At 48.0% G+C, this 13,303-nt stretch overlaps 1 protein-coding gene across 1 annotated transcript in view; it reads right to left on the reverse strand.

Moving 5' to 3' along the window:
* Positions 1 to 350: 350 nt before the first annotated feature.
* The window catches only part of BLK (BLK proto-oncogene, Src family tyrosine kinase), a 41,293-nt gene continuing 28,340 nt past the window's right edge, over positions 351 to 13,303 (reverse strand). The window contains exons 8-13 of the mRNA XM_083178771.1: positions 12,600 to 12,749; positions 11,252 to 11,431; positions 10,312 to 10,388; positions 8,044 to 8,194; positions 4,519 to 4,650; positions 351 to 3,442 (exon numbers count right to left, since the gene is read on the reverse strand). Of these exons, the coding sequence (XP_083034897.1) occupies positions 3,240 to 3,442; positions 4,519 to 4,650; positions 8,044 to 8,194; positions 10,312 to 10,388; positions 11,252 to 11,431; positions 12,600 to 12,749 (893 nt within the window). The 3' untranslated portion in view covers positions 351 to 3,239. The remainder of the gene's footprint in view (positions 3,443 to 4,518; positions 4,651 to 8,043; positions 8,195 to 10,311; positions 10,389 to 11,251; positions 11,432 to 12,599; positions 12,750 to 13,303) is intronic.

The raw sequence follows: 13,303 nt of genomic DNA on the forward strand, positions 1-13,303 counted from the left end.
AAGTAATGACATCACTGCCACTGGAGGGTGGGGTCAGATTTTAACTGTGATGTAGCTTTTAGGGCTTCCATACATTACTGACATATTGGGGGAAATTTACTAAAGGAAATTTGTAAAAAATAGGTGTAAAAATAGGTGTATTTGTATCCAGCACATCAATACGAATACGAATTGCCATATTTCCGGGATAGTAAATGTCAAAAATAAGGGTATTTCTGGATACAAATACACCTATTTTTACACCTATTTTTTACAAATTTCCTTTAGTAAATTTCCCCCTTTGCTGCAATTCTCCAGTCCACCGACAGACAGCTAAGGGAACTGGAAATATTCATATTTAAACATCTTGGTTCCCCGTTCCCTTCCACAAAGTGCAACTAAATCACAACAATAGAATAGTTTCTCATACAGCAATGCAGATGCTACTGGCGACGATGAGTTACAGTAGGTTAAGTGACACATGTTTACTCAGTAGAACTCTGTCCATTTACCAGTCAATTCTCAGATTAGCCATTGCTGCAATTCTACCGGATTCTCTATATGGCTGCACCAGCTGAGCTCCCGGCATTGCTCCGGTTTGTGTAATTAGCATCACTTGTACTTCATCTTAAGCTTAACAGCTCTTCCCACAGACCCAGGGGGCGGCTGCTTGGTGTCATTTGTGTTGATGGGGAATAGCCATGAAGGGGGCGATTTATCAAGGAAAATGATAAAGTGGAGAAGTTGCCCGTGTGCTAGAACAATTACAGAAACGAATCGGTTGCTATGAGTAACTTCCCATTCCAAGATTTGATAAATCTCCCCCTATATTTATTTCTTCTACTCGTTGTTCTGTCATTGCTATAACAGGAGCATCATTGAGTGAGACAGGGAGGCTGCTCTTGTGCTACATTGGCCAATAGATAAGAGGGGGATTTGGGGGTGTGGCCTAGCGGCAAAGGGCATGGCCTATACCCGCGATGCTCTGTGAGGCCACACCCCCCCCCCCATTTTTGCCACTATAGCATTAAACTACAGCAGCCAATAAGATACTTCTTTCCAGACGTTCAGCTGGCCGGTGTTTACCTGTTCACTAGGCTGCGAGCACACGCAGCCTAGCGAACAGATCTGAATCAGTCCCTTATCTATTGCCATTAAAATCAGTCACCCGTTATTTATTTGACAACACGTAATAAGTACAGTATGGTGGCAGAAGAAATGACGGCCAGATGATCAGCGACAGTACATCTTAAAGCTGATTTCATGTCCGCAACATGCCTTTACCTTGTCCCATTGGCCACACCAATAGACATTTGAGACCCCAGCTCCCCCCCAATACACCATAATAGGGCCAGACAGCCAGTGCCCCTGACCCCCAGTAGGGAAGGTCAGAGTAGATCAGTGTATTGGGAAGAGACCGCAATAGCCAGTACACTGCCGTTCTTCCCGCCCCATACAGGTTGACAAACTCCAATCGGCAAAGAGATGGGGGAACTGGTGACTGAGGGAGGGAGGGAGGGAGGGCGGGGAATACAGAAAGAAGAGGCAGATCCTAACTAGCCCTAGTCACTAGATGTCTTCCGCTCCACCCTAACCACGCCCCCTTAAAGCTAATTGGTTAAGCATCCCTAACTTGTTAAACCTCAAGAACACCTGTGAGATGATGATAATCAACTTTATTGTCATTACCCCAATACATCAGGGCAACAAAATTGAGTTTAACATCCATCCGAAATTTAGTATACAACAATAAAACCTAAATCACAATGTCCAACCCTCCATCAGCCCAAGGTAACATTCAATTCTAATATAGCCCTAGGGAAAAAAACTATTCCTCATCCTATTCGTCCTCCTAATACAACTAAAAGGCCTACCTGAAGGAAGTAATACAAACAATCCATCAGCCGGATCAGTACTATCCTCTAAGCTTCCAGCGCAAACAGCGCTTCCTCTGTATGTCCTCTACGGCTGGGAGAAGATTTCCTATTATCCTTTGCCCCAGTTTGACCCCCCGCTGAATTGACTTCCGCTCCATAGCCGTACCGTTCCCATACCAGACTGTGATACAACTTGTCACAATACTTTCGATCGCACAGCGATAAAAATGTTGCAATATAAGTAATGGTAGTTGATGTCTTTTCAATATCCTCCCTTATCCTCTGCTTCATACATCTACCCCTTACCCTCGTAGTATAATCTCTGTAAATACCGTTTCTCACCGGTCTGTACCAGCTAAATACCCCAGTACCGATTGTACTGGTTTTTAGCTGTGACCTGTGATCAGTCTCTTGTGTGTTCTGGAAGTGATCAGGACAATTGCAGCCAATCACCAGTAAGATGTTTCCCAATGCGGTGGGGAGCCCATAGCGAGGCTTGGAAAGCTTCAGCTGCGTCTCTGGTTAAGTATTTCGGTCTAGGGGCTTACGATAGCCGCGTCTGATTGCTAGCACACTTGCACGGCTGTCCCTGGTACATCTAGCTGCCCCGCACCCCAGCGCTACAGTACCTGCATGGAGAGGTAGGGAAAAAATGGCCAGTACATATCAGGAAAGGGGACATGGGCATGCCCCTTTACCAATGGCTACACCCCCTTTACTAGTGGTCATGCCCCCTTTCCAAATGTGTACCGGTTTCTGCCCTTCAGATGTTGGAGAGTATGCTGGTAGACCAGGGTTGCCGACCCTCCCGGAACTCCCGGGAGTCTCCCGAAAATCGGGTCCTCCTCCCGGCCCCCCGGAAGGGTGGGCAACCCTCCCGGAATCTGGGGGACCCCCCTGAGCCCCCCGAATCGCGGCATGTAAATGCCGCAATCCGCGGGTCTCAGAGGAGGGGGCGGGGCTAAAATGGCACAATCGCGTCATTTTAGCCCCGCCCCCTCCATAGAGATCAGTCGTTTTTCCTTTTTCCCGCAATGGGGGCGGGGCTTAATGATGTCACAGTCAAGCCCCGCCCCCCGATCGGGTAAGGAAAGTCTCCTCTCCGGGCTTCTCCCGGAGAGGAGCATTTATAAGTCGGCAACCCTGTGGTAGACGCTTATGAAAAAGCTAAAGTTTGTTCCCCTGGGTTACAGCCCATTTTCTTCCCAAATAGATAAACAGGAAAACAAATTACGGTATATACAGTGCCATTGTTTGTTCCGGAATCACATGACAGGGTAGCCATTTTGTTGTGGTCTCCGTGGCCCTTGTCTTTGCAGTGATTAGGAAATGTCAGTTCACGAAGACAAAGATGGATTTCACCGCGTGGAGTAAAATACAATCTCAGGGTTCCCCCTCGTACTGTTTCTCGGTGGCTGTGCCGAAATCCTCTAATACAGACTGTAAGTACTCGAACGTGGGCCGGTCCTCTGGCTTTTCCCTCCAGCATTTCATCATAATCTCGTACAGTTCCACCGAGCAGTGCTCCGGACAGGGCATGCGATACCCTTCATCTAGGAGCTGTATGACCTCAGGGTTGGTCATGCCTGAGAGGGGAATAAAGCTACATTAATACCATTATAGAACGACAATGCGGGAAACCAAAGCCGGCAATTATAATTATCTTCAGCGGAATCTTCCTCCGACCAAATACAGGTCTGTAGTGTGGTATAGCCTCAGTTATTAGTTAGTGTGGGCTTACAATTCATATTGCGGAGCTTTTTGCTGATGGTTTTTTGTACTAAGCCTTGGAGAGAGACAAGCCCCTAACTGCCATTTTCAAACATAGACTATAACATGGCAGGATTAATCCCATTACTCACTTAATCCTATTAAAGGGCTAGATGAGGATGGCTCCGTCTGTAATAATCGCATATGCACTAACATATGCGATTATTACTGCAGGACAGCTCTTGTGTTAAGAGCTAACCTATGTGTTGCGCTGGCGATGTGGCAGCGGGTCCCCGGCTGCTGGCGAGCGGAACCCCCTCCTCCCTTACACGGCTGATGCTGCTGCTTCTACGGGGCAGGCTCCGCCTCCTCCTCCCTGCACCCAAAAGGGGATATGGGGCTAAGGGGGAGGAGGTCACTGGTACGGGCTGCCCAGACTCAGATGAGGGAGGGTTGGGGGCGGTGTGCATTGATGTGGGGTGGTGGGGGTTGGTGCGGGGCGACATGGGCTTGCGGGATTTCCTGCATATCAAAATGCTGTAAAAACCCAGATAAAGGGTTTTTTACTGCATTTTTCAGTTAGTTCATCCCATCCCAAGGCTTAGTTCATTGGGCCTGATTCAGTGGTGTATTTTACCTCTGTGGAGGAAGGGGGCTGCTGCCGCCCCCTCCATTGCCGCCACTGCCGCCGGTCCCGACCCCCGTTGCGGGACAGGCGCATACACAGTAGCTTCTTCAGTACTGCACATGAGCAGTCCATAAAAGCATATTCACAATGCGGGGGGGGGGGGGGGGAAGCATTCTGCGGCCAGTGTTTTAGTGCTCAGTAAGCAGCAGTTATCGCTGCGTACCGATCCAACGTGAATTACCCCATTAAGCCTAGATGAAAGTTTGCCCATTTTAATTTTAAGAGCATTGATAAAAACAAATTAGTAATGACCCCGCTGGTTACCTGGGTAAGGAATACGACCGTAGGTTACAATTTCAGTCAGAAGGATCCCAAAAGACCACACGTCGGATTTAATGGTGAAAACGCCAAAATTAATGGCTTCTGGGGCGGTCCATTTGATGGGGAATTTTGTACCTGGTTGGAAACAAAAGGTCAGTTACAAAAAAAAATAAAAAATTGTATAATATTTATGGGCATAAGATTCAATTCTGATATTTAAATTTCCATATGATATTTGGGAGTGATCGTAAACCCATTCTATGCTTCTTATATAATAACAATTGGAGGTGGGGCCTAACGACAAGCCCACTCAGCTCCACCCCCTGAAGTGTCTCCTCTCTGAGCTTCTCCCGGAGACTTACACAGTATGAAGTATGGTCCTACCGCACAGGTGCTACCCAAGGAGACACTCCCCTTAGCGAGTGAACCCCCTCAACAATCTTACGGTATACCGACATTTCCTGGCCTCTGCAATGGCGGCTTGCCTGGTACCATAGGTGCGTTACAGGGCTATAAGATTGCACCATTTTAAGGGAGATTTGTCACAGCTTGGAGAGAGAGAGATAAAGTGCACAGAGATAAATAGAACCAACCAATCAGCTTTCGTCACATTACGGAATGCAGGGTCTCTGAACTAAGACTTGGAGAGAGATAAAGTGGACAGAGGCAAAGGGCCCGATTCAGGTCGGCAGCTGACCAAACGTCTGAGACGCCGCCCATCCGAATGTCTGCCTCCCCCACCACCACACCTGCCACTTCCAAATTCGGCCAGCCAGTGCACCAATGGGAACGCCCAGTGTTTCATGGCGTCGCCCGTAAAGCTCCCATGGGTGAGCCCCATTCCTGCTGCCATCCCGCCCCCAGCACGCTGCGATGCTTGCGTACTGCTCTGCAACTATGCAAGTCCCTGAATCCATTCATAAAGGGGGATGAACATGCGGATAATACACCATGCACAGTCCCCAAAACATCAGGATGGGACCGAACTTGCGAGTCAACCAGAATCACCTCCAAAGAACCAACAATCAGCTCCTAACTGCCATGTTACAGGATGTGTTTGAAAAATGACAGCTGGTTGGCTGGTACTTTATCTCTCTCCACGTTACCTCTGCTTAGTACATAGACCCATGTATTTGACAAATGACAGAAGCTGATTGGTCGGCACACTGATAAATCCCCCCCCCCCCCCCCTATTGTCTGTTACATCTCCAGCCCTGCATCTGATATCACACTCTGTGATTCTGCATTTTCCTGCACATACAAAAGTGGAACTTAGCCTCAAACTGGCAGTATCAGTATGAGCAGGGGATCTGTTACTTCTGCTTCTGCTGACACAAACACAACACAATGTGACACATACACACTTCCTGCATTCTGTGTTACCTATGCATCCACTACACCATAAACTCCAACATCTGATGGGCAGGAAACGGTACACATTTGGAAAGGCGCCTTGACCAGGGGTACAGGGGGTTTTGCCACACACCCTTTCGAATTGTGTGCTGGCCATTTTTTCCCCGGCCGGTCCTTCCCCGTAACACTCCCTGAAGAGCAGCCAGCAGTGTAGAAAAATTAAACTACAATTCCTAGAGTTGGAGGAGCACCTATGAAAAACGGTACAATCAGTACATCCCCCCCCCCCCCCTCCACGGAAAAATCCACCACCTCATCAGCGTTAGTGAAGCCAGTGTCTGGCAGTAACTTCCTATTGGAAGTCCTATCTGCCAGTCACCCACGTGACAGGCAGTCCCATTGGAGGTGTTCCCGCCCTCCAGGACTGCCATTTCTGGCTGCGATAGGCAGGGAGCTGGCTTCCTCTAGGACAGGCATGTCCAAAGACAGGCCCGGGGGCCAATTACGGCCCGTGCTGTCATTTCAAGCGGCCCGCAGCCTCCATCCATCAGATGTGGGAAGCACAGCACAGGGCACTAAAGGGGGGGCCCCGGAGAGCGCGCCTTTACCTTGCTGTCTGCTGCAGTGAGGAGGTGCCGGCCGCCACAGTCAGATGTGTTTGGCGTCTTTCGGGTGAGTATGCATCCAACCCCTGCAGCTGCAATTGTATATCACCCTCCTCCACAATCACAGTGACAGCAGTGTGTGGGGAGGGGGGGCAGCAAGTGGGAAGCTTGCTCCCGTAACATGCAGGGTGGAGGAGGGCAGCAGCGGGAGCCCAAGTATCTCCTGTCCTTGCAGTGCCTGCTTTGCCTCTCCATCCTCTGGCTCACACAAGGGGCTGGGAAACATACAGAGAAGGGAGGGGGCTGAGTGGGGGACATACAGTGAAGAAGGGTCAGGCTGGGGGACATACAGTGAATGGAGGCAGTGATGGCCATTCAGAGAAGGGGGAGCAGGGGCAGGCTGGGGGACATACAGTGAATGGGGCAGAGTGGGGTACATAGTGAATCGGGTTCATACAGTGAATGGGAGTTATACAGTAAAGGAGGGTCAGGCTTGGGGACATACAATGAATGGAGGCACTGATGGACATTAAGAGAAGGGGGGCAGGCTGGGGGACAGAGTGAATGGGTGCAGAGTGGGGAACATACAGTGAATGGGGGACATACAGTGAAGGAGGGGCAGGTTGGGGGACATACAGTGAAGGGGGGCAGAGTGGGGGACATACAGTGAAGGGGGGCAGAGTGGGGGACAGAGTGAATGGGTGCAGAGTGGGGAACATACAGTGAATGGGGGACATACAGTGAAGGAGGGGCAGGCTGGGGGATATACAGTGAATGCGGGCAGAGTGGGGGACCATTCTGATGTGATTAATGACTCAAAGAATGTCAGGCTGAATGGTCGGCCCCCACACATTTACACTTCACCAAATCTGGCCCATAGTAGCCAGGCTTTGGCACATGCGCAGTGTGAGGCTCAGTGCCTGACAACTGTCGGGGACTGATGGCGGAGACCAGTGGACATCTGGAGGCGGGGGCTGGTGCAGAACCGGTGGTGAGGCCAGCTGCAGCCCACCCCTACTCACAGGTGCGAGCTGCCACTGATCTGATCTATGTATCTATCATCTTTCTGTCCACTGCCTACGTCCTCCAGTTCTACCGCAGCGCAGTCATACAGCGGAGGAGGCACGGTTCTAGGCATCCATCCGGGCGGGTAGGAAGCTGTGCGCTCCATCGGCCCCATTATTAATCCGCCCATAACTACAGTTAATACAATTCATAACGTCTCCCATGCATTTGGTGCATAACTCTTGCATTAGTTCAGCACATACGGAACAGCCAGGAGGCTTCCGAAAATCATGTGGCCCCCTGGGAAAGTGGGCAAGGGTCTTGCATTATTCCACCCCACCACCCTCAATCCACTCACTCCTGTGTGTAACCACCAGCTCCACCCACTCACACAATTCATTCCTCCACACCAGTGGCTGCACAGCTGGCAGACCATGCTGGGACTTGTAGTCCCACAGTTGGTTTACGCATATGACTGTATTCAGTTCCACCCCTGTGGTGCAAAAATGGTGATATGTGATCCTCTATGCGACCACTGCGGAGGCGCCATATGACCGCCACTTACCCTCCTTTGCGATATACTCCGTATCGATGACTCGCGCGAGTCCGAAATCCCCTATTTTACAGCACAGTATATCCGAAACGAGGACATTGGCGGCTCGCAGGTCTCTGTGGATGTAATTCTTCTTTTCAATATACGCCATCCCTTCCGCAACCTGGACGGACAGCGGCACAATAAAAAAAAGTCATAAAAAATAGGATAATTTACCAAGCAGCCACACACAAAGACCAGCGCCCATTTCTATGAGTCAAGATGGCGCCATCTTCTACGTGGGTGCAATGAGTTCCAATACAACCACTGGCAGATCCTGCACAACCCAAGAAGCCAGGCTCCCGGGTGACCGACATGTGATGTCATCATCCTATGACCTCACGTGCTAGCAATTCTCAATCACTAGCCAATTGCCTTTGTTGCCTATCTTGCATCACATCTGATCGATCTCAATCGTTTTTAGCCTCCAAGTCTAAACTTGTGTCCTCAAAATGAGTAACGCGAGGCATGTTTCATTTTTATTTATTTAACGTACACTTCATAAAATATAGTTTTCATGTCTATAGGTGCCAATGATTTAAGCTATATGTGTTATGGCTTCCTTCCCTATAGGTGAGAATATTACCACATGACTCATTATGGGAGCTATGGGAACACGTAATAGTCACATCTCCTTTCTAGCGGTGGTTCCTCTACCTGCTCCTCATTCTTATCACGGGGGAGAGGTAAGACGTTAGTGAATGCATGAAAACAATGGGGGTGATTCAGGTTGGATCGTTAGACTCCAGATTCGGTCCGGACCGATGGTGCTGGACTGCGCATTGCATATCGTTGAAAATACACATGTGCAGACCCACTATGTGAACGACTTTTGCACGGAGCGAGGTGGGGGGCAGTTGGCACTCTCCAAAAACTTGGATGTTTTTGACATTAATAGGTTGGATGGAGTTCTGACCTATTCAGTGCTAGCTGTTGTTTTTGGGCAGGTCAGAATGTTCCGACCTGCCGAAAACCAGGTGGATTGGCCGAATAGCCACCAATCCACCCGCCTTTGATGGAAACACGGCCAAACCGAAAGGTTTCGGCCATGTTTCCGGAAAATCTTAATCCGACATAAAAAGATGTCGGATTGAGGCAGAGAGGACGGCGCCCGGTGAGCAGCCGCTTACACAGTGCCGTCCTCCTGTTCGATGCATCCTGCACCCTTTTGCGGCCTCCCAAACCCTCCCGCCACCTCCACAACCCACTCGCTGCACTCATCTGTCCCGCCGCCGGCTCCCACTGCCTCCCACCGCCTCCCGGGTGATCCTGCTGTCTTCCAACGCTGCGCACACCGGCATCAATCAGCGGTCGAATCCGACATCCGGATTTGGCCGCTGCATTGAATAATGGATGCCGGATCCATTCCGTCAAAAGAATTTTCGGAATGGATCCGACATCCATTGAATGTACCCCAAATTCTCTTATATGAAATAACGACTTTGTGGTGATAAGTATAGACTGACATTCTCCTTGTGCGTATAACTTATTAACAACATTTATATATCAGGGAGGCGTGTATATAACCTAATAACAAAATGATCATTGCAGCTGTCAGCAGGTACATTGCAGTAGACAGATCTGTTTCCAGAAGAACGGGTGGCGCTCAGTATGCAACAAGTGTTTCTGTCAGTTAAACAAAGACGTTTAAAGTGAACTTTCAGTTGCTACAATGGAAAATGAATTGAGTGACAGCTTCCTGCCACACGGCCAACCAGCACGACCACAGAGCGCTAAATATACCCAGACGGCTCATTTGCCATCACTGGAACGGCTTCTTTTAATATCAAATATTTTGTTTAAATAAATAACAACAATGGGAAGGTCAAAAGGTCAACATGAGTTTTTCACTTTTTTCCCCCCGGAATTTCGACGTTAGTCGTCATGGACACCGTATCAGTGTATTGCGTCACATGACGCCAGCGCCCCCGCCCCAAATTTGTAGAAGACCGTTCAGCCCAAAAAGTAAGTCCTGGCTTACTTTCGGCTGGGAACAGAGGAAAAATCATTCTATTTCCTCTGTGCGGGCGCCTGTGATTGGGTCAGTAAGCATACAAATCCACCCGCAGCAGAACAAGGGGATTCGGGCAGCATTGGGGGGGGGGGGGGGGGGCGTGCATTCACCGGGGGGGTGAATCAGCCCCAGAAAGTAATATTGCATGGCGAGAGTATCACAGAAGAACAAATATACAGATACCACATATGTATTCAGTAAGTACAAATTGGGGTGATGACACACACCTGCGCTGACATGTCCACCAGTTTTGGGAAGTGGAGAAATGATCCCTCATCTGTTTTCAGGAAATCAAGTAAACTTCCTAGAAAGATATTAGAGATATAGGGTGAGGTATATCAAGCCTTGGAAAAAGATAACATGGGGAAGTTACCCAAATCAACCAATCAGTTTCTGTCATTTCATAGTCTGTGCTACAGCCCTAGTCAGCCGCTTAGGGCACTGGCATCTGGGGGGGCACCATGGAGTCTGACTATGAGAAAGACATCCGTGTTGTACTTAATATAGATGGCACACATCGGGGGAAATTTACTATGCAATATACAGTAGGAATTGGCGTATTCATATTCAGTCATATTCGTATTTTGTCATTTACTAATGCGAAATAACATTAGTATTTTGTATTTTACGACCGTAACAACCTGTCGTATTCGTATTTTTACAAAAATACGAATGAATACGCCATCGAAAGTATACGCCTTAAATTTTACATTACTCCAATGTCATTTTGAAATTTACGATTGAGTCGTATTTCAAAATACGAACATATACTAGGCGTATTCTAGTACAAGTCGTAAAAGAATACTCCAAAAAAATACACCTTAATTTGCAGGTGTATTTCACAAAATCAGACATGTGTATACTAGGCGTATTCTAGTAAAAGTTGTAAAAAAATACACTAAAAAATATGACTCCATACGACATCGAAAAATACGAATCTCAAAAAATACGACACCTTTGTAAATTATGCTCCGGATTACGAATGTGTAAATGAAATACTCCACTGATAACAGTTGTATACAAAATACGACTGGGACATAGTCATATTCTTAGTAAATTTCCCCCATTAAATCAGCCCCTGCCCTCTTTTCGGCCAGAAGGGGAGAATCATCGATAGTAGCAGAGTTTCATGGCTGGTCATATCCTGCCGTGGACGCCATAATTTACCGTTACACATATACTCGGTCACAATGTATATGGGTTCCTTGGTGACCACCGCAAACAACTGGACCAGCTTATCGTGTCTGAGGGTCTTCATCAGGTTCGCTTCGTCCAGAAAAGCCAGGGGTGACATGCTTCCTTCTTTTAAGGTCTTGATGGCTACTTTAAAGTTGCCATTATAATATCCTGAAAGAATGTAAAATATGGACAATTTTACAGGGGGAATTCACAATTTTGGTAAAAGAATCAGATTCCATCCACACCTCCCGGTGTCTTTTATTCATTGGCTTGTATATGTCTTCCTGCAATTCCTTTGGCTCATTGGCTTTGTACGTCTATACGGTATGGCACCTTATTAGCAGGGTTATTTGTATTGCCGCAGATTTATAGTGGGTGGGCGCACGCGATGCAGCCGCTAAAAGTATATTGATGTTTGCTGATGCTATAATGATATAAGTATACTTAAATATTAATATTGTTTATTTATATGGTGCCACAAGGGTTCTGCAGCGCCTGACAATACACAGATGAGCGAAAAATAGGAAAATAACGAATTACAGTAAGGGGCAAATTAGATCAAGTACATGGTAAATAAAGACATCAGGGGACGGGACACTGACGCAATTATCAGGGTGACAAAGATATGTCCTAAGAAAAGCCCATGAGGAAAGAGGGCCCTGCTCGAGAGAGCTTACATTCTAAAGTGGAGGGGCATACAGACAGAGGTGACACAGAAGGGGTAGACGTGTAGAAGCATAAACAGAAAGTTAGGATGAGAGGTGGCTGTGTGTATTGAAGAAGTGGATCTTGAGAGCCCGTTTAAAGTTTTGTAGGGAGGTGGAGAGTCTGATAAGAAGGGGTAGAGAGTTCCAGGGGTAAGGAGCACAACGGACATAATCTTGGAAGCAGGAATGGAGGAAGGGACTAGTTGGCGGGAGAGTTGGCGTGCATTTGTGGTGGGTGGGAGTTTAAAGAGAGATAAGGTCAGATATGTAGCTTGGAATGAATGATCACTAGTTCTGAAGAGCATTAAGTATGGACTATGATCTGCTCTACATTGTAGCGGGTGTGGTATAACACCCCCACAGTCAGGATTCTGACAGCGGGGGAGCGCAACAAAGCCCCTTGTGGGATCACTGTGCTCACCACACTGCGCGCACCTATTTTATTCTCGTGGACCCCCATGAGGGAAAATAGCCGCTGTGTCTGGCTTTTAGCAGTCGAGATTCCGATTTTGGGGTAATGACTGTCAGAATCCCAGCACCCAGTGTAACATGTTGTATGGATGAAAAGTTGTCCAATACTGAAGGAAGAGAGAAATCCCTACAAGACTATATCAGGAGATAACACGCACCCATCCAAACTTCTCCAAACTGTCCCGCTCCAAGTTTATTCACGAGCTTAAGGGACTCTCGCGGTATCTCCCAGACATCGGTCTCCCACTGAGCCCTGATCATTGCTGGACAGGGCTTCTCCAGCTTCCGGCACAGGCCATCAGCCTTTTCTGTAAGCAAAATACATGAGTGGTAGTAAGATGAGTACACACATAGGGGTACATTTACTAAGATGGGAGTTGAAGATGGGATGTTGCCCAAAGCACTAAGGCAAATATGCCTGAAAAAACTAATTTGTATGAGTAAATGCACATTTTTTAGGCGTATTCGTATTTTCGGTTATTACTATGCCAAAAATTCACCAATTCGTATTCGTACTGATGGCACATTCATATTTGGGTACTCTTTACCTAGAACGGCGCCAGCGATTGAAATCGCGGTCGTCGGGGGTAAAAATCGCGGTCATCGCGGTCATCGCGGGCATCGCGGGTAAATCGGGATGGCCGCGATGCCCGCGATGACCGCGATGACCGCGATTTTTACATAGGGAACAATGTTAAAAAGGCTGATTGACCGCGATTTTACTGTTAAATGGCTCAATGGACCCGATTTGCCCATAGGAATCAATGTTAAATGGGCCACAGAGCCCATTAACCCTTAAATGTCCCCCCCAATTTTTAACGCCACCCCACGATCCACGTGAACCCGAAGCGTGGCGAGCGCA

Source organism: Crinia signifera, chromosome 3, assembly GCF_055691185.1.
Source record: "Crinia signifera chromosome 3, ASM5569118v1, whole genome shotgun sequence".
NCBI classification, from domain to species: Eukaryota; Metazoa; Chordata; class Amphibia; order Anura; family Myobatrachidae; genus Crinia; species Crinia signifera.